Consider the following 20254-nt stretch of genomic DNA (forward strand, 5'->3'; position numbering starts at 1 on the left):
GGTGCTGGAGCATTGGGAGATGATGAAGTATTCGGGGGGATGCTGGAGCATTGGGGGGATGCTGGAGTATTAGGGATGCCTGGTGCAGGTGCCCCATGGGGCTGCTCATAAGGGACGTGGTGGCACCTTTGCGCTGAGGGCTGCAGGCTTGTCCATCCTCCCCCCGGGAGCATGCCAGCGGGGGCATTTCACCCTACAGATACCCCCCCAGCAGCTCCCAGGGTGCCCTGTGCTCCTCACCTTCCCTTCCTGCCCTGGACCCCCTTCCCTGCCTGCACATCCCTTTGCTCCAGGCCATCAGGGAGGCCGGGGGGGGTTGTGTGTGTGCGGGGGGGGCGATACTGGCTGGAGCAAGTCTGAACCTGGCATCTGTCGAATGTCACCTTACCCAGACAGTCTGTGCTTCCCTGTCTCCATATCAACCGTTCTGCTCCAGCCACCTGCGGGGGGAGGCTGGGACGCCTTTGGGGAGGAGGAGAGCTCAATGTACTGCGCTCTTGCTGCTCTCTTTGCCTCCCGCACCCCTCCCGATGCTCACCGGTGCTCCTCCATCCAGCTGGGATACAGGGGGAGATGGGAATGAGCCCGCACTGCAGCGCCCGGCCCCGCCGTGCCTCAGTTTCCCCTCACCGCAGGCTCTGAGCCCAGGCGCAGCTGCCGTGCAGGAGGGACGCGGGGCCTCTTCCAGCAGCTCCAGCATTCCCGGCGCTGTCCCGCTTCCCTGCGACCAGATGTTCTCACCCTCCGTGCATCCCATGGATGCGGCGAGGAGCTGGGCTCAGCGGGGGGGTGTGGGGCAGCGCATCGGGGGGGATTGCAGCAACAGGGCTGTGTGTCTGGGGGTGTGCTGGAGCGTCGTGGGGGGTGCTGGAACACTGAGGAGACACTGGAGCATTAAGGGAGATGCTGGAGCATTGAGGGGATGCTGGAGTATTTCAGGGGATGATGAAGTATTTGGGGGGATGCTGGAGCATTGGGGAGATGTTGGAGTATTTGGGGTGCTGCAGTATTTGGGGGGTACTGGACAACCTGGGGATACTCTGGAGCATTAGGGAGGCTGCTGGAGCATTAAGGAAGATGCTGGAGCATTGGGGGACATTGCTGGAGCTTTTGGGGTGGCGGTGCTGGGGCATTGAGGGGGATTCTGGACCATTTGGGCGATGTCCGGTGCTCCTCCCCGCTTGACACCTGCAGCCGAATCCCATCTCCAGCAGTGCCATGGGGTCGAGACAGGGCATGTATGGGGATGCAGCTCCAAGCATGTGCGCTGCTCGTGCCATGTCGGGAACACCTCGGGGCTGGACGGACACCCGGATGGATGGGATGGGTGCCCTGGCCACATCCTCCTCTCCCAGCCCTGCGCAGCCAGTGTGTAATTTCACCACAGTGCCTAAAGGAGGGACAGAAGTAAATTGACCTTTTCACCCGTTTTCCTACCAGGGGGATTAGAGCCTGTTTCCTGTTAAACCTCTCCAAGAAACTGGCTCCATCCTGCTCCCAGAGCAGGGAGGGGGACACCCCCCAAAGCCGAGGCTCTCCTCTCCCTCCCCAGCCAGCACCAGCTCTCCCGGCCCATCCCGTCTCCCGTGGATGGGAAGCACCTTCAGGGTGGTTTCTCCCAAGGCCAGGACAAAAACCCCGACGTGGAAAATCGCTGGGAGGAAGGAACCGAAGGCGGGGAGTGATAAATATTGAAAGGGTGGGATTTCGATGTAGGCTGCAACAGCTGTGCCGGTTCCAGTGTCACACTATCTCTCCACAGGTTTACTGACCCATTTCCATTCACACGGCTGCCAGTATCTTAGCAACTGCAACAGTCCCCCAAGAACAGGCATATTGCCTGCTATTAGTGACTGCTGCAACTGTGTCAAGGTTAGAGCTCTTCCCTCCGAGCCCTGCCGGGTTTGGGTTTGTGCCCAAAGCCATGCACGGGCTGCTTGGTGACATCTCCCCCCCACCTCAAGCAGTATTGGGTGTTGGGTGTGCATCCCTTCCATAGAACGTGCTGGTGGGGATGGGGTGGTTGGTGAGGTGATGGGTGGGATGCGGGGTTGGGTGATGGGATGGATGGGGTGCAGGGTTTGGTGGTGGGATGGATGGGATGCAGGAGAACATGGGGTTGGGTGCACCATGGGATGCTGCGGGGTGTTGGTAATGGCTGGGTAGGTGATAGGGATGCTGTCATGGGGATGGGTGGCACCATCACCCCTCTGCAGCACTGGGGTGTCACAAGCAGGGCCAGACAAAGCTTGTGCCCTTGGAGGAGTGTGGAGCCATGGGCACAGCAAGAGAAGAGACTTGTGCCCCCTCGGAGTCCCGTAAAGCACAGTGACAGCCCTCAGAGCAGGGTGGTGGGATGCAGGAGAACACGGCGATGGGTGCACCATGGGATGCTGCAGGGCATTGGTAATGGTTGGGTAGGTGATAAGGATGCTGTCATCTGGGTGGGTGGCACCATCACCCCTCTGCAGTACTGGGAAGGCATCTCAAGGTGAATGGGGCTGTGCTGATCCTGCCTGGGGCCAGGCAAAGCTTGTGCCCTTGAGGGAGCATGGAGCCATGGGCATAGCAAGAGAAAGGACTTGTGCTCCCTTTAGCACAGTGATACTGGGGGTGGCTGGACTTAGAGCAGGGAGAGGGCAAGCAGCCCATGCAGGGAGGGAAACTGAGGCATGGGCGGGCAGAGCACCCCATCACCTCTGCTGCTGGGCACAGGGCTGAGGAACAGCCCCACGGGTGCTGGGGTGGGCAGGATGAGGCCCCCCCGGGCAGTGCTGCAGACAGCAGGCTCCAGAGCAGTGCGGCCGCGGGGACGCTGCGAGGGAAGCCACAAACATGATTTAAGGGGCTGGAGGGATTGATTTATTAACAGCAATTAAAAGCACTAAATACGCTGAGCTCAGGCGGGGGGGGGGGGCAGACCTGGCTGCTGGCTCCAGGGGCGAGCCTGGCAGCGGGGCGGGTCTGGGCTGGACTGGGGCGGCTGGGGAAGGAGATGGGTGCTGGGGATGAGAGGTGAGGTAATGGGGTGCAGCGCCCTGCTGCTGGGATTGCAGCCAGGGAGGGGGCTGTACCAGGGATGGGTTTGCACAATGGGATGGGTTTGGATTCAGGGATGGGTTTGTACCAGGGATTGGTTTGCATCTGGGGATGGCTTTGATACCAGGGATGCGTTTGGATTCAGGGATGGGTTTGTGTCAGGGACAGGCTTGGATTCAGGGATGGGTTTGGATTCAGAGATGAGTTTGTACCAGGGCTGGGTTTGTAGCAGGGATGGGTTTGCATCCAGGGATGGCTTTGCTAGCACAGATGGGTTTGTGTTCAGGGGTGGCTTTGCATCAGGGATGAGTTTGTACCAGGAATGAGTTCGCATCTGGGAATGGCTTTGCTAGCAGGGTTGGGTTTGGATTCAGGGGTGGGTTTGCATCAGGAATGGGTTTGGATTCAGGGATGGGTTTCCATCAGAGATGGGTTTGCATCCAGCAATGGGTTTGGATTCAGGGATGGGTTTGCATCCAGCTATGGGTTTGTACCAGCAATGGGTTTGCATTCAGGGATGAGTCTGCATCAGAGATGGGTTTGTACCAGCGATGGGTTTGAATTCAGGGATGGCTTTGTATCAGGGACGGGTTTGGATTCAGGGATGGGTTTGTACCACGACAGTTTGGATTCAGGGAAGGGTTTGCATCCAGGGATGGGTTTGCATCCAAGGATGGGTTTGTAGCACAGTGGTTTGGATTCAGGGATGGGTTTGCGCCTGGGGATGGGTTTTGCATCCCTGGAGGGTGGATGCCGGGATGCTGGGGGACAGGAGGCAGCTCCCCATACCCTGGAGGCTCTTCCAGGCCCCAGCTTGGTCTGGTGCTCACTGAGTGCTCAGCAGAGGGAGGAGGCTGGTGGCTGATGGGCACCCTCAAGGCCAATGCGTGCGTGGGTCTGAGGAGCTGCTGGAGCAGCAGTGATGGAGCCTTGCAACATCCAACCCAGTTCCCGCTCGGGAAATCCCAGCTGAGAGCCCTCGGAGGCTGGGAGAGTCCCTGGCCTTGTACAGACCTGCCCAGCCCCAGCTCCTCCATGGGGACCTGCTGGGGTCCCCGGTGCTGTCACCCTGTGGGTGGCAGTTCTGTGTCCCCACCAGGGTGCTGGATGCTGGAATGGGGGCTGCGGGTTGTGCCCTCTATCCTCCCAGTCCCTGTGGCTGTCAGCACTGGGAGCACCAGTTCTGTTCCCATTCCCCAGTGATGTGCAGCATCCATCCACTCCCCTGGGCTGTGTGCTGGAGCTGGGGACCTAGTGATGCTCAGGGACATGGGGGTGCTGCCTTTCTCCCCTCACCCTCTCCATCCACAACATCCCAATGCTATCGGGGGGGTTCAGGTTGCAGTTCAGATCCCCCACACAGAGCAGCAACCACACTGGGGAAGGATGCACCCACATCCCCATCTCTGCAGGGGTCCCTGTGCCCTGAGCTACATTGGGCGCCTCCTGCCTCATCCCACTCTACCTGGGGGCACTACATAGAGGAGCCCCTGGAGGCTGTGAGAGCTGAACGGGAACAAAAGGTCTGTGGGGGCTGGCAGGGGCGAGTGGAGCCGGAGGCTTTGTGCTGACCCCGCTCCAGCTGCCCTGGCCCCGGCCTCCAGCTCCTGCAATGTCAGCGCTTCCCGGCAGCAATCCCAGGTACCGGAGCCGGCTGGGAGGTGGGAAAGCCTCCAGCAGCCATGGCAAAACCTCCCAGGGCAGGGCGGGTGCTTGTGTCTTGTCCCCAGCATTGAGCATGGGGCCACATGCTCTTGTCCCATGGGGATGGAGCTGTGGGGAGGTGCAAAGCATGGCATGGGTTGGATGGTGGCCATGGTGTGGGTGCTGCATCACCCTGTGCCTGCTGGTGGGGACAGTGGCTGTGGATGGAGGTGACCAGGGATGGAGGTGGCCAGGATGGAGGTGACCAGGATGGAGGTGGCCATGGATGGAGGTGACCAGGATGGAGGTGGGCATGGATGGAGGTGGTCAGGGATGGAGGTCACCAGGATGGAGGTGACCAGGATGGAGGTGGGCATGGATGGAGGTTGCCATGGATGGAGGTGGCCATGGATGGAGGTGGCCATTTATGGAGATGGCCAGGATGGAGGTGACCAGGATGGAGGTGGCAGAGATGGTCCCTATGTCCCCAGCATCTTCATCCCCTTGCCCACCGCCAGCTGCCCAAGGGTTAAGGCGAGTTTGCTGCTCCTGCAGACATCAGTGACATCTCTGCTGACAACGCCACACTGAGCTGCTCTCCCCTCCCCGGCAGCACCAGCCTGGCCTCCCCCAGCCCCACGCGGCCCCCGCACCGCTGCGGCCCCGGCACCTCGCCCCGGCAGCTTTGGCACAATCGCAATCCCGAGCAGAGCAGCCGGCTCCCCTCCTGCCCTCTGACCCGCTGTTGCTGTGGAAACTGCATCCCACACGTAGGATTATGGAGCTGGAAGCCGCAGGCTCCAAACTCCCCTTGCAAATCCAGGCAGCTCCTGGGGTCTCGCGGTGGTGCTGGCTCAGGGGTGCGTGCCACCCTACTGGTGGGGGAGGGTGGCAGCAGCACCGCTGGGCCCCCTGGTTTGCACCCACCGGCTGGTGGCACTGCCAAAAGTGCCCTGGTGTCACCACGAGGCCACCGGTGCCACCTGGCACGTCTGCTCCCGTGACCATCGTTTCCCGCTGTGCCTGCATCCCTGCATCCTGAAGGGCTTGGGTACCACCAGCACCCCCCCTTCATCAACCAGCACCCCAGGGAGGTGGGTCCATCCCAAGGACCCATTCCCAACCACATCCATGGGCACCCGCCATCAGCACCCCCGACATCCCTAGGGACACACAGCGTGGGTCCCCAGGCCTGGGTGGGTGCGGGGGAGAGCGGAGCGATTTGGGGAGCTCTGTGGGCTGGATCTGTCTCGGCATCTCCTCTCCCTGCCACCCGGGGAGGTAGGAGCTGAATTAATCGCGATCAATTAATGCTGCTGCAATCCTCATCTTCCTCCCTGCACCAGCTTTGTGCCGTCGCACACGGCAAGGGGGGCCTGGTGTCCCCAGCAGCATCCCTCTGGAACCACACAGCCCCCCAGGATGGGGATTGGGGACAAGCAGGGTGCCCCCCAGCCCACGTGGGCACCTGTGCCCATGGTGAGCAGCCATGCCAGGCAATCTGATGAGTGGGGATGGGGAGGGGACACAGGAGCCCCTCGAAGTCCCTGTGTGCCAGGGCTGGAGCGGGATGGTGGGGGGTCTGGATCCTGCAGTATACTGCAGCAAATGCCCTGCAATCAGCATCCGAATGAATCCCACCTTCCTTCCTTCCCCCACAACATGCTGCCCTGGGCTACAGCTAATCTATTGTGCGCTGGGCTGCAGCCAGCACAAGCTGCAATACAGTAAATCCTTCTGCAGTATCCTGCAAGGGGACCGAGCCCAGCCGCAGCTGCTCGCCGCCTGCCACACAAAGCTGGGGGGCTGCAGTGGGGATGGGGCGCAGGGGTTGGGGGCATGGGAGGGTGGCAGAGACCCAGGCTCTGTGCATGGAGCTCTGGAGCAAGGTGGGAAGTTCCCCAGGGAGTTTCGGTGCCCTGTGGATTCCCCTCACCCCCCAGATCCCCACCATGGGGCAAGGGGATGCTCCATCCTCTGTCCCACTGAGCTTGGGGTTGTCCTTAAGCGCTGCCGCCACCATGGTCCCCACAAAGGTCTTGGTGCAGGGGTTTGCATCCCCTCCTCTCCCTCCTCATGGTGCAACCTCCCTCGTGCCTCAGTTTCCCTACTGGTACCAGTCCCACCGATGCCTCCTCCTTGTTCCTGCAAGGCAACTCCAGCACGCGTGGGCCCTGCTGCCCTTTGCTGAGGGGTCCCGCTCGGATCCTGTTATTATCCCTATTATTACTATTATTACTCTAATTATTAGGATGCTGGGGGGGGGGGGGGTGGTCTGCAGCTCTGCCGGACCCGTCTTTGGAGAGCAAGGCATCCTTCAAAGGGAAGGCTCTCTGTCACCGCCCCACAGCAGCTGCGTTCTCCTCAATTAGAAGAGGTAATGAAGCAATTTATGGGCATCTCCAAAGTGATGTGTGAGTGACAGGCTGTGTATGAGCCACGCTGGGGCTCTGCTGCCAACTTGTGTTCTTCCAGTCTTAATGGGAAGCTCCCCGGTGAGGATGGATGGGGGGGAATAGGTGTGTCTATAGGTGTGTGTGCTCTGAGGTTCCTAACGTGGATCAGTGATGCTGGGAGAGCTGCGTGCCCTCATCCCCCCATTCCTGGAGCCTGGCCTCCTGGGATGTGCCATGTCACATGGATGTAACCAGAGCCTGGAGGGCAGCTGGGTGGGAGCAGAGTGGGGGGCTGGATGCCTGCATCCATGGGGAGAGTTGGCTGCAGCTCCCTGTTTCCATCCACACCAGGCACTGCCCACACTGTTCCCTGCCTCAGTTTCCCCCTCATCTCCCACATCCCCAGTGCTCCAACCTTTCAGCTCTTTGGGGGCCACCACAGCTCCAAAACAGGGAAAAGGGTGTTTTGGGGCAATCTCTTCTGAACAGGGCAGAATCCAATGAGCTGCCAATGATCTCCTGTGTGTACCCACAGGATCGGGGTCCCCTGGCTGTTTTGGGGGCCTGTGGGTCCCTGAGTACATGGCAGGGAGGGTGCAGGAGCATGGTGGTGCATTGTACCCTGTGTTGGTGCGATCCTGCATGTGCACGTTGCACACCCGTGTGCGTGTACCTGTGCATACCCGTGTGCACCCACCTGTGTGCACACCAGTGCCTGTGCATGTTCCTGTGGGGACACCCATGTAGGTATGCGTGTACCTGTACCATGCGCACACACGTGCACCCCTCTGTGTGCATGCTGCATGTTCCAATGGGTACCCCTGCACCCATGTAAGGGTGTGTGTACCTGTGCACACACATGTATGCACCCATCTGTGTGCATGCTGCACGCTCCTATACCCATGGGTGCCCCTGCACCCAGGTAGTTGTGCGTGTACCTGTGTGCACACACGTGCACCCTCTATGTGCATGCTGCATGCTCCTGTGCCCACAGGTGCCCCTGCACCCAGGTAGGTGCACATGTACCTGTGCTTGCATGCACCCATGTGTGCACCATCCTCCCTCCATGTGTGCACCTGTGCACACAGCCCACACCAGTGGGTGCATCCCCTCCCTGCCCACCCCTATACGCAGGGTGCCAAGGTGCTGCCCCCCCTTTCTTCCCCACACCCCTACCCTGGCGCACCAGCGCTGGCACCATCCCCAGTGGCTCCCACACCCCAGCTCGGCCCCAGCCGGCCCTGCACCACGCTGCATCTCCCAGGAAACAGGATCTGCAGCCAGGAGTTTCCGCTCAACTCGTGTGTGCCTCCCACAAAACGAAAAAAACAGGGAAAAAAGAGAGGAAAAAAGAAAAGGGAATAGAAAAAACCCATCCACCCAACCCCCCACCCCCCCCCCCCACCCCCCCCCCCCCGACACCAGTGAATCCTGCCCGGCCCCTTCTGCTCTTCTTGTCTAGCCAGTTACTAAAATTGGCCAAGGGAAGCAACCGGCTGCTCTCCCCCCGCCCAGACCCCCCGGTCCCACCTCGCCACCAACGGGGTGCAGTGGGGATGCCGGCCCCCGCTGCGGTGGGGCTGCAAGCAAAGGGGTGCTGATGGCCGCGGGGTGGTCCGGGACCCCCGCTGGGCTCGTAGTCGCCATTCCCGCATCCCGCCGGGAGCCCCTTTGCCGGCCTGGGCAGCCCCCCAGCCCCAGCGCCGGGGGAGCGTGGCTGTGCCTTCGGCATGGGCACGGATCCATCTGGCGCCTTCCAAATGTTACTGGCCTCGCAGGATCCCGGCCCCGCTTGGCGTTAACCCGCACCTCACCGCGGCCCCGCAGCGCCCGCCGGCAGCGGGACCCCAGCACCGCCTCCCGGGGGTCCCCACAGGGTGCCTGGGGGCTGCGGGGCCGACCCGGGTGCCTCGGGGCTCCTAGCGGGTGGCGCTGGCAGCGGACGGAGCCCCATCCGCGGTGTTCCATGACCCGGCATGGGCAGGGACACACCGGGGCTGTGACTCATGCTGTGGCTATAACAGGGAGCGCGGAGAGGGGGGCCAGGCCATCTGCGCAGCCTCAGGCCTGCGGCGCGTTGGGGGGGGGGCCTGGGGCGTGCTGGGACCGAGCCACCCTGTGGCAACAGCGGGAAGATGTGGGTGCGGGAGCACCCGGTACCCCGAAGAGCGCCTGGTACCCAAAAGGGGGGTGCTGGGTGTCCCCCCCACCCCTGGCAGGCACAGGGCAGGGGAGGGGGCCAGGCCGGCTGCTCGCCGGGGCGGGGGAACAAAGCTGGCACCGAGGGAAGCAGCTAAATTTAGCCCTGAACCGCGGCTCCGGGCTCCAGCCGGACGAGGTGCCACCATCTCTGCAGTCCATCTGTCATCCATTCCCCTCCCACAGGCACCCCCCGGGCCCCACAGCCACCCCCAGCCACGGAGCGGGGTCACACCCCTGTGGGGTGAAGGGCAATGGGGTGGAGAGGGGCTGTGTGCACGCTGGGTGGTGATGCTGGAGGGCATGGAGGGAAGCGCGGTCCCATTTACCCTGGTAGCTGCAGCCAGGCAGGTCTGCGAGGAGGAGAAGAGGGTCCTGGCACAGGGAGATGGCTTCTTGCAGAGGGAGGTGATTGCAGGGGAGAATTATCACTGCAGGGGAGATACTTGTGGCAGGGGACATGGATCTTGCAGGGGAGAGGCTTGTGGCAGGGGCCATGGGCACTGCAGGGCAGATGGCTTCCTGCAGGGGAGATAGTCCTTGCCCCAGGGATGATTCGTGCAGGGGAGATGGTTCCACTGCATCCGTGCCCACCTCGAGGGCACTGTGACACATTAGAGGGCTGAGGGTTGGACCCATCCAGGGTCCCACCAGCTCCAGGACCACCAGGTCTGGAGGATATCACCAGCATCCTGGTGACAGCAGCATTGTCCCCAGCAGCACGGGGGCATCAGCATTCCCAGGGATTTTGGAGCTGGTTTGGCACTGAGGTGACATCCCCCCCTTGTGGGATGCCAACACCCACAGGTACCCCCGGCTTCATAGCAGAGCAGTCTCAGGGCCCCCTCCTCAGTGCCAGGGCGGGTGCCTGAGCCTGACCCTGGGACATGGCACCCAGTGGTGCTGTGGGAGGGTGGATCCCAGCCCCAGCTCTCCTCTGGGACCATGTTTCCAGATGTGTTCCCCCTCACACCAGCCAAGCCCTTCCCAGCATCTCCATCTCCTCCCACAGCAGTGCTGCATCCCGGCACCGCACTGAGGGGGGATGCGTTCCCACATCAGCTCCTTGCTGGGGATGAGGAACCCCAAAAAGCCTCTGCTCCAGTGACTGGTGGCCCCATGAAGGGAGCTGGTGGCCAAGCAGCAAGGCTGGACCCATTACCTAAGATGAAACCCAGGCACCATCTGCTCTGTCTCCTAATGACAAGCACAGCACAGGAGGCAGTGGGGGGACATGGTGACACTTGGGGTGACAACCAATTGAGGTGTCTGTGCCCACCCCTCTGTGCAAGGCAGTGGGTCCCCAAGGCAGGTGGGTGCCCTAGGTGGGATCCCAAGTCACCCTGTTGCTGATGGGAGCCAGAGAAGGGCAGGGGATGCCCAGTGCATGGGGAGGAAGAGGAGGGAGCAGGACACGCATGCACTGATGCTGAGGGCAGGGTGGTGGGGATGAAGGCAGGAGGGGTCCTCCTGCTGCCCGACCCCCCCGCATTGGCTCGGGGGGGTGGGGGCTGGCTGGGGAACACGGAAACCCTTGGAAACCTTGGGAAGCGCCTGCCAGGAAGCTGTCACTGGAGGGGATTTTCCATTGGTGTCAGCAGGACGGGGCCGGGAGGACTCGTGGGGGTGCGGGTGAGCGGGCGAGGGCACCGCGGGGACAGCGGCGGGCGGTGGGGACAAGGAACCTGCCCCACGGTGCACCCCTTGATGTGCGTGTGCAAGGGGGGGAACCTCCACCATGCCCCCGCTGTGTGCAAGGGAGAGGCACTGCCCAGCAGCAAGGGTACACAGAAGGCTGGGACACCCCCTGATGTGTGTGTGCGCGCGGGGGGGCACCTCCGCACCACCCCAGATGTGCTGTGCGCACACAAGCGACCAGAACAGGGGTGATGGGGGTGTCCAGAGCGGCCCCCCCCACCTACATGGGGGTGTTTAGGGCCACCCCAACCCCTCCCGGCTGCGCTGGGTGATGGGGGGCCCCCATCCCCGGTGCTGCGGGCGGGGCGGGGGGCAGCAGGCCAGCGTGTCCCCATCTGTGCGCCGTGTCCCCGCCGCCGGCCTGTCTCCCAGTGGCATCTCCGGCTCCACCCCGACGTCTGGGTGGCCTCGGAGCCGGGCACCAAACCGCGTCCGTGTCTTGCAGGGCTGTCCCTGCGCCGCCGCGCCGGTGCCAAGCGAGCCCGTCCATGTCCCCCCTCCTCTGTCACCAGCACCCTGCGGGTGGGTGCGGGCAGCCTCGGGGGATGTAGAGGGAGCGTTTGGTGCCCCAAACCGTCACGATGCCACCCAAGCAGGAGCCCTGTGCTGGATGAAGGAGGGGGTTTGACCACGCTGCTCACCGCCATCAAGCCTGAAACCGTTCAACTAATTAAAGCTTTGCAGCAGCAGGATTTAGCCCGGGCAGGGGAGGGGGTGAGCCCAGGTAGTCGATTAGTTCACCAGGCGAGGATATTGGATTTCTGCGAGGCGAGTCAGCACTCTTTGGGGGCTGTTATCTTTGCAGGGCTGCAGGGTCAGGAGCTGGGAAGTGGAGGTGACTGCAATCTCACCAGCTTCCCCCCTCCTTATTCACCCCCCCAAAGCCCCGTTGCAGCGCCCATCTATCTCTCTCCTCCATCCCTCCTCGCTTGTGTGGTCTCGGATGGTGTTTTGTAACCATGGAGGAGAGGGAGAAAAAAAGGGAAAAAAGGGAAAAAAAGAGAAGGGAAAAGGCCCTTCCCCTGGTGAACAAGCCAGGAATGGCGAGGGCCGGAGAGCCTAATGCGAAACATGTGGCGCCTGCCTGGGGCTGAGCAGGGAGGTGAAAGTGAGCGCCGTGGCATGGCCAGCATCCTGCCCCCCCCTGCAGCCCCTATCCTGCACCCCATGGCTTGGGGCTGGGTGCTGGGGAGCGTGGGGATGGTGGGTGCTGCCCATACCCATGGTGGGGTGCAGGTGGTCCCCAGTGGTGGTGGTTTATGGGGAGGGAGGAGTGTCCCCTGCCTTGGCACCACACGTGGTGGGGATGGCAGCAGGGATGGGGCGGGAGCTATTGTGGGGTAAGAGGTGGCTGGATGGGGAGGGCAGGGGGGACTTGGCCACTGCCTCCAACACCCATTGTGCACGCTGATGGGTGCCCACTGGAAACACCATGGGCATCCCTTAGGGTTTGCCAGTGCATCCACATGGGAGGACACCAGCGCAGGGATGCCCCCCACAACGCCCCAGTCCTCCCCATGGAGCTCTGCGCAGCGTGTGCGGCAGGGACCAGCTCCCAGCTCCCAACGGCTGTGCTGGAAAAGCTCCCGTTTGCTTCCTTCCTGCCTTGCCTCCCCTCCAACAGCTCCCCGGGCACACTGAGCAGCTCCATCAGAGACCAGACCGGTCTTTCGAGCACATATTTTCCTGCTCCACATTGCCCTCGGTGTAACTCTACCCTGCCGGAGAGGTGCCCGCATCTCCTCGGTGCCAGCGCTGCACCCAAGGGCTGGCGGGGAGGCGGGAAGGGGGGGATGCGGATGGACTGACAGGTTTGAATTCTCTTTCCCTGCCTTGTTGATAAGTTGTCACGCTAATCCAGACACCGGGAAGAGCCTGGATCACGCCGAGCGGCTGCGTGTGTGTGTCTGCGGGTGTGTGCTGGGGGAGGGAGCCAACAGGCAGGCATTCACATGGCTCTGGGAGGGGGGAACAGGCGGCTGTGCTGGCATGGGAGGAGCTGCGATGGGCTGGGGGGGGCTCCGCTGTGCACCCCAGGTTTGTATGTGTGTGCCTGGGTGCCCAGAGAAGGCAGAGGTGCATGCACATGTATGCATGCATATGTATGGGGAAAGCCCTGCCTTGCATGGGCAGGGAGGAAAGGGGTGTCCTGCCGCAAAACGCCACCCTGTGAGTGGGCATCTGATGGTGGTCCCCAAACCGTGGGGTGGAGGGGACAGGATGGTCTTCAGGTCCTTCGCCAGCCTTGTTCTGTGTGGATCCCCTTGGAGAGCCTTGTGGGCACCCACAGCAGCGCGGGGCAGCGGGTGCCGGGCTGACCCCCGGGGCTCTCTGTGCTTTGCTCAGCAGATGGGAGCTCGGTCGCACTGGAGAACGGTGCCAGCCGGGCAGCAGAGTGGTTCCCGTGCACCCAGGGCTCGGGTCCCTGCCAGCCTGGCAGCGACGGCGACAGCAGGAGCTTCAGAGTGAATCTGCACTGCAAGCACCCGCGCACCAGGTACCCCACAGGGATCCTGCCCCCGGGATCAGGGGCTATACTGGGGATGGAGGGGATTGGCACCAAACCCTGCTGCCCATCCCTGCCTTGATGCGAGTGGGGGGCTGCAGAGCATCCCTAGCAAGGGGGGGGGGGGGGGGGGGGTGCGAACGCAAAGCCCTTGGCGTGCAGGATGGGGCAGGCCTCTGTAGTGTGTTGGGTCCTGTATTGGGTGCCAGGCATTGCCACCCACCCATAGGACCTCACTTGTCCCCCCCCATTGCCAGTAAGGGGAAACTGAGGCAGGGTGTTCCCGGGGGCTGCAGGCGCTGGGTTCGGTCCCCTCGGGGTTCCGGGGGTGTCCATGGGTGGGAGGGAAGGAGGGAACGGGGGAGGAGGAACGTGTTGAGCCACCTCCATAGGCAAAGACCCGACCCCCCCCATCTCCCCATGTCCCTTGGCCGGGCGGGAGCGCGGCTCACCGGGGACATCTAGCGGCTGCGCGGCCGTAGGGCCCCCGCCTGTCCCCCCCTCCGGGCCCCCGGAGGGGTTCGTTGTGGTGGTGGTGGGGTGGGAAAGGGGATAAGGGGCGGGGTAAACCCGTCCCCTCCGTGCCCCACATCGGAGGCAACATTTCGCTTCCCCCCCCCCCCGCCTCAACTCCCGTTTCCCCCGGCCCCGCCCCGACGCCACGGTGATGGGCGGGCACTGCCCCCTGGGAATGCGGGAGGATCGGCCGTCTGCTATGTCCCTTTAGGAATGGGGGGCTGAGAAGAAGCCGTGGGCGCCCAGAGGTGTTGTGTGTGTGTCCCCACCCCGAATACCCGCGGCTAACCCTCGGCACCCCTTCCTTTGCAGAGAGCTCAAGTGCAATAGGAGGAGCAGCAGCAAAGCCGAGGGTAAGTCCCAGCTCTGGACCCACAGTGATGCCCTCGGACCTCACAGCCCTGCCCCATAGGGCAGAATAGGGCAGCCCAGACCCCCACAGGCAGTCCCCCACCTTGGAGGTGGCTGGAGCTGGGGCTGGCAGGGGTGGTCCTGCTGCTGGGGAGGGTCCAGACTCCATTTCCCAGTGCTGGAAGGACCCTGACAGGAGGTTGCAGTGAGGTGGGGTCAGGCTCTGCTCCCAGAGAACAAGGGATGGGACAAGAGGAACCGGCCTCAAGCTGCCCCAGGGCAGGTTCAGATGGAGCTGAGGAACAATTCCTGCCCCAGAGGGTGCTCAGGCACTGGAACAGGCTGCCCAGGGCAGGGCTGCAGGCACTGGCCCTGCAAGTGTTCACACACCGTGGAGATGAGGCCTCAGTGCCATGGGGCAGTGGTGGGGACTGGTTGGACTGGATGATCTTAAAGGTCTTTTCCTCCCTATGATGAGCCGGGGGTGAATGAGGGTGGCAGGGACGAGCCCTCACTGTTCCCCCTCTCTCTGCCCCACAACAGGTCCCAGTGCCACCATCCCTGACCCCCATGTCAGCAACTGCTCGGCCAAGCGTCCCGCGGGGGAGGAGGAGGTCAGGATGCGTGTGAAGCCCCCGGGCCCAGTGGTAACGACCAGCGTTGTCCGTGGCTCCCCAGACTACGTCCGAGAGCCCAAGTTCTACCCGCCCGGGCACCCTGCACAGCGGCCCCCGGCGTGCCCAGCGGAAAAAGCCCTATCCTGCAGCGTGCTGAGCTTCCCCGAGGGATCGTGCCGGGAGCACCAGGCAGGCTCGCTGCTGCACGGCGACCCGGCCGACCGCTGCCAGGGCGTGCACGGAGGCACCAAGGCGGCAGAGGACTTGCTGGGCTGCGCCGGCGAGCCCCGGATCCTGGGAGGGAGCACGGAGGAAGCAGCCGCCCGGGACCAGGTGCCTAAAACTTTCCCCAACGTGACCCTGGCCTCGGGCCGCTGCAACGTCGACAGCATCCTCGCCTTGCTGCGGAGCAAGTGCGGCAACGGGCACATCAACCTCCACCCCGTGGTGCAGCTCATCGACATCATGAAGGACCTCAACCGCCTCTCCGAGGACCTCAAGAGCAGCGGGGTGCACCTCGCCTGCGGCAGCATCCGCAGCGGTGGTGGCAGCGGTGGTGGTGGCCATGAGGACAACCGCTTGCTGCCCGCCGACCGCGACCTCCAGTACAGCTTCTTCTCCTCGCCCTCCCTGGCCAACAGCATCCGCAGCCCCGAGGAGCGGGGGGTGCTCTGCAAAACGGAGCCGCCGCGGCATCCCCGGCCCCCAGCCCGCGATGGAGACTCTGATGGTGGTGGGGGAAGCAGCTCGCAGCCCCCTGGTCACAGCGGAGCATCCAAAGCATCCACAGAGGAAGCCGGCTGCTCTCAGCCTGATGCTGGTGATTACTCAGACCTGGCCGAGGCAGACATCCTCAATGAACTGGCTTCCCTGGCGTGCCCAGGGACGCAGCTGCTGGAGGCACAAGCGATGGAGCCGCAGCCCCAGTTGCTGCCAGCCCAAGAGCTGGATTCCCAATCCCGGCTGCTGGATTCCCAGTCCCTGGAGTCGCAGCCGCAGCTGCTCGATTCGCAGAGCCTGGAGCCGCTGCCGGAGTCACTGGAGCTGCAGAACCTGGAGCCGCTGGGGTTGCAGTCGCTGGAGCCGCTCTCCGAGTCCCTGGAGCTGCAGTCGCTGGAGCCTTTATCTGAGTCCCTGGAGCTGCAGTCGCTGGAGCCGCTGGCAGAGCCGCTGGGGCTGCAGACGCTGGAGCCGCTGCCTGGGGCGCTGGAGCCGCCGCTGCTGGATGCTCGCGCGCCGCTGCTGCCCGCGGAGCCCGCGCTGATGGAGACACAGCCGCTGGGCTCCATGTCGGAGCTGCTGGAGGCACAGCCGGGCGCTGGGGACCCGCTGCGGCTGCAGCCCCGGCTCGTGGGTTGCCCCTTGGGCAGCGTGGTGAAGCGGGGTCCCTGCGGGGGCCGGGGGGCTGGGCGCTGCGGTGAGGACCACCGCAAGTATGCCCTGCGCCGGACAGACAAGCCAAAGATGTTGTGCCGCCGGAGGAGGGCAGGGCGAGGGCGCCGCGTGGACGTCACCCCCGAGAGCCGTGGCTTGTCCCCGCTCACCCTGCCCACCGAGGTGCCCCCCAGTGCCGAGGAGCCCAGCGCCCCATTGCTGGCCCCGCCACCGCCCCCTGCCACTCTGGACCCTGATGAGTTGCCCAAAGCCCCTGGAATGGGGAAGAAAAGCAAATGCCGGGGGGTGAGGAAGATGGTGGTGAAGATGGCCAAGATCCCTGTGTCCTTGGGGAGGAGGAACAAGACGACCTACAAGGTGTCATCACTCAGCAGCAACTTAAACCTGGAGGGCAAGGAGCTGGCGGCCAGCAGCTCCATGGAGCCCACGCCGCTGCTCAAGATGAAGAACAACGGGCGCAACGTGGTGGTGGTCTTCCCGCCGGGCGAGATGCCCATCATCTTGAAGCGCAAGCGGGGCAGGCCTCCGAAGAACCTGCTGCTGGGCCAAGCCAAACCCAAGGAGCCCACCCCGGAGGTGAAGAAGAGGAGGAGGAGGAAGCAGAAGCTCGCCTCCCCCCAGCCCTCCTACATCGCCGACACCAACGACAGCAAAGCCGACTACTCGGACGTGCTGGCCAAGCTGGCGTTCCTCAACCGGCAGAGCCAGTGCTCGGGGCGCTGCTCGCCGCCGCGCTGCTGGACCCCGAGCGAGCCCGAGTCCATCCACCAGGCCCCCGACACCCAGAGCATCTCCCACTTCTTGCACCGCGTGCAGGGCTTCCGCCGGCGCGGCGGCAAAGCGGGGGGCTTCGGCGGGCGCGGGGGGGGCCACGCTGCCCGTGCCGCCCGCTGCTCCTTCAGTGATTTCTTTGAGGGCATCGGGAAGAAGAAGAAAGCCCCCAGCACCCTCCATGCTGATGCCGTGCACCCGCGCAAGCGGGGCCGCCCGGAGCCCGACCCCGTGGGCAAACCCAAGCGGAAGCGACGGGCTCGCAAGAACGGGGCTTTGTTCCCCGAGCCCAACCCTGGGCAGAGCTTCGGTGACGGCCCCACGGAGTGGGGAGCCGGGGGGGACAAGGGCAGCCCATGGGCACCCCACCATGGGCACCCCAGCAGCCAGCCCGGCCGCAACGGTGGCTACCATGGGGCTGAGGCGAGACCGTTCCACGGTGCCGGGCTGGAGTCAGGCTCCTCTGGCCGGGCTGGCTTCTATGGTGGGAGCGCGGTGTCCTCGCAGGCGGAGGCTGGTCCGGAGCGGCACAGCCTCTTCACCGGGTACTTCCGCTCTCTGCTGGACTCGGATGACTCCTCCGACCTCCTGGACTTTGCCCTCTCGGCTTCGCGCTCCGAGTCCCGCAAGTCAGCAGCTGCCTACACGTCCCCACCGGCTGCTCTGCCGGGGCAGCGGGGCCTGGCCGCGTACCCGGCGCGTGGTGGCAAAGTGGCCGCGGCCGCGTCCGGTGCCGAGGCTGCCTTCCATGCTGCCATGCAGGGCCGGCCAGCATTCCCACCCGGCCGTGCCGCTGCCAGCGCCGGCTATGGCGTAGCCCAGGGGTCATCGGAATGCCGGGGGGCCGAGGCATTTCCAAAGCTGGCGCCACCCTCGGCTGTATCCCGGTCACCTACTGCGCACCCAGCGGCCAGCGGCGCTCCAGGTTATTCCCCATACAGCAGCTATGGCGCTGGGCAGAGCGTGGCGCCGGCCAGCGTGTTCCCACCGGGAAAGCAGTACCCATCAGCGCAGGACTGCCCCAACAGCAAGGACTGCAGCTTCGCCTACGGCAGCGGCAGCAGCCTCCCGTCCTCGCCCAGCAGCGCCCATAGCGCCGGTTACGCGCCGCAGACAGCGGGTCCCAGCCTGCCGCTGGGCAAAGCCGCCTTCTTCAACAGCGCGGAGCAAGGGGGACAGTTCTCGAGCGCGGCGCACACCCCGCTGCGCTGCGACAGCCGCGCCAGCACCGTGTCCCCCGGTGGCTACATGGTGCCCAAGGGTTCCGCTTCCTTCCAGCCTTCCCCTGAGAACTGCCGGCAGTTCCCCAGCGCCGCGCCGTGGGCTTTCCGGCAGGGCTATGGTGGGTTGGATTGGAGCTCGGAGGCCTTCAGCCAGCTCTACAACCCGGGCTTTGAGTGTCATCTCAACGAGCCCAACGTCATCCTGGACATCTCCAACTACACCCCGCAGAAAGCCAAGCAGCAAACGGTCTCGGAGACCTTCTCCGAGTCCTCCTCCGACAGCACCCAGTTCAACCAGCCGGCCGGCTACCGGCGCGCCAACAGCGAGGCATCCTCCAGCGAGGGCCAGTCCAGCCTCTCCAGCCTGGAGAAGCTGATGATGGACTGGAATGAGGCATCCTCTGCCCCAGGCTACAACTGGAACCAGAGCGTCCTCTTCCAGAGCAACTCCAAGCCCGGGCGGGGCCGGCGGAAGAAGGTGGACATGTTCGACACTTCCCACCTCAACTTCTCCTCCTCCTCCTCCTCCTCCTCCGTGTACCCCTCCAAGAGGAGCACGGGACCCCGGCAGCCGCGGGGCTCCCGGGGGGCTTGTGCCTCCAAGAAGGAGAGGGGGACGGGCAAAGCCAAGTTCCACACCAAGTCGCAAGCAGTGAACCCCCTGTTCCAGGAGAGCACGGACCTGGGCTTGGACTACTACAGCGGGGACAGCAGCATGTCCCCCCTGCCCTCGCAGTCCCGGGGCTTCGGGGTGGGCGAGCGGGACCCCTGCGACTACGCCGGCCCCTATTCCATGAACCCCTCCACCCCCTCGGATGGGACCTTCGTGCAGGGGTTCCAGAGCGACTCCCCCGGGCTGGGGCAGCCGGATTTGGAGAGCAAGCACTTCCCTGCCCTCCCGCCCCAGCTGGCGGCCCCAGGCCAGCAGACGGTGTTCGAGGCCGGCTTGCAGAAAGCCTTCTCGCCCAACTGCTCGCCAACGCTGGCCTTCAAGGAGGACCTGCGGGCGGGCTCCCTGCGCAAGCTGCCCGCCTGCGACTCGCTCAAGCACAGCATGCAGGGGGGGACCCTGCCACAGGCCCCACACTTGGCTTGCCGCGATCTCCCCATGCCTCAAGCGCACTACGAGTCCCCCAGTTGCAAAAACCCCCCGTACTGGTATTCGCCCAACGCCAGCACCCGCAGCCCCTCGTACGATGGCAAAGCGGGGGCCGGGATGCTGGTAGACTTCATGGGCAGGACGGACCCCCCGTGCCTGAACCCCCACTTGAGCAGCCCCAGCAGCACCCACCCCTCCAAGGGCGAGAAGGAGCCCTTGGAGATGTCGCGGGCTCATCACCGGGGTCCCTACGCTTGTCCCTTGATCAATGACTTGAACATCTCCCCCGTACCGAGAGACTCAATGCTGCAGCTGCAGGAAAACTACAGGTACCCCAGTTTTGCACCCCAAGGGCACCCCATCATGGCCCCCACCCAGAAGAGCGGGTTTTTGGGACCCATGGTAGAGCAGCAGCACCCCGAGGACACTTTTACGGTCACCTCATTGTAGTGTCTGCAGACGTGCCAACCGGACGACGAGGTTTTGTTACAGGGTAGGTGGGGGAGAGCCTGGAGGTGGTGATGGGGAGGTGTTGCTGGGGGACACAGGGTCTCCTCATCGTGTGTCCCCCCCCTCCTCTCTCTGTGTTGTGTTTCTTTTGCAGAGGTAATTTAGCCAGCACTTTTTTCTGGAACACTTTTCAAGTTCTGTATTTAACTGGGATTGGAACCGTTTGTTTGTTTTCTATAAAAAAACACCCTAAAAAACACAAAAAAAAAATCAAAAAAAAAAAAAGAGGAAAAAGAAAAAAAAAGGAAAAATATTTAAAAAGATCAAAAATAAGTGAAATGAAAGGATAA

The 20254-nt window shown here is 63.5% G+C and overlaps 1 protein-coding gene across 7 annotated transcripts in view; it reads left to right on the forward strand.

Moving 5' to 3' along the window:
- The window catches only part of AHDC1 (AT-hook DNA binding motif containing 1), a 43964-nt gene extending 23710 nt beyond the window's left edge, over positions 1-20254 (forward strand). For 4 of the 7 annotated variants that reach the window (XM_065697775.1, XM_065697777.1, XM_065697778.1 and 1 more), the window contains 3 exons: positions 13326-13473; positions 14311-14351; positions 14893-20254. In XM_065697775.1, coding sequence (XP_065553847.1) covers positions 13326-13473; positions 14311-14351; positions 14893-19904 — 5201 coding nt within the window. In that variant the 3' untranslated portion in view covers positions 19905-20254. Of the gene's footprint in view, positions 1-13322; positions 13474-14310; positions 14352-14892 lie in introns of all 7 variants that reach the window. The other 3 variants (XM_065697772.1, XM_065697779.1, XM_065697773.1) reach the window with 2 other exon arrangements.

The sequence above is a fragment of the Lathamus discolor genome, chromosome 18 (assembly GCF_037157495.1).
Source record: "Lathamus discolor isolate bLatDis1 chromosome 18, bLatDis1.hap1, whole genome shotgun sequence".
Taxonomy (NCBI): Eukaryota; Metazoa; Chordata; class Aves; order Psittaciformes; family Psittacidae; genus Lathamus; species Lathamus discolor.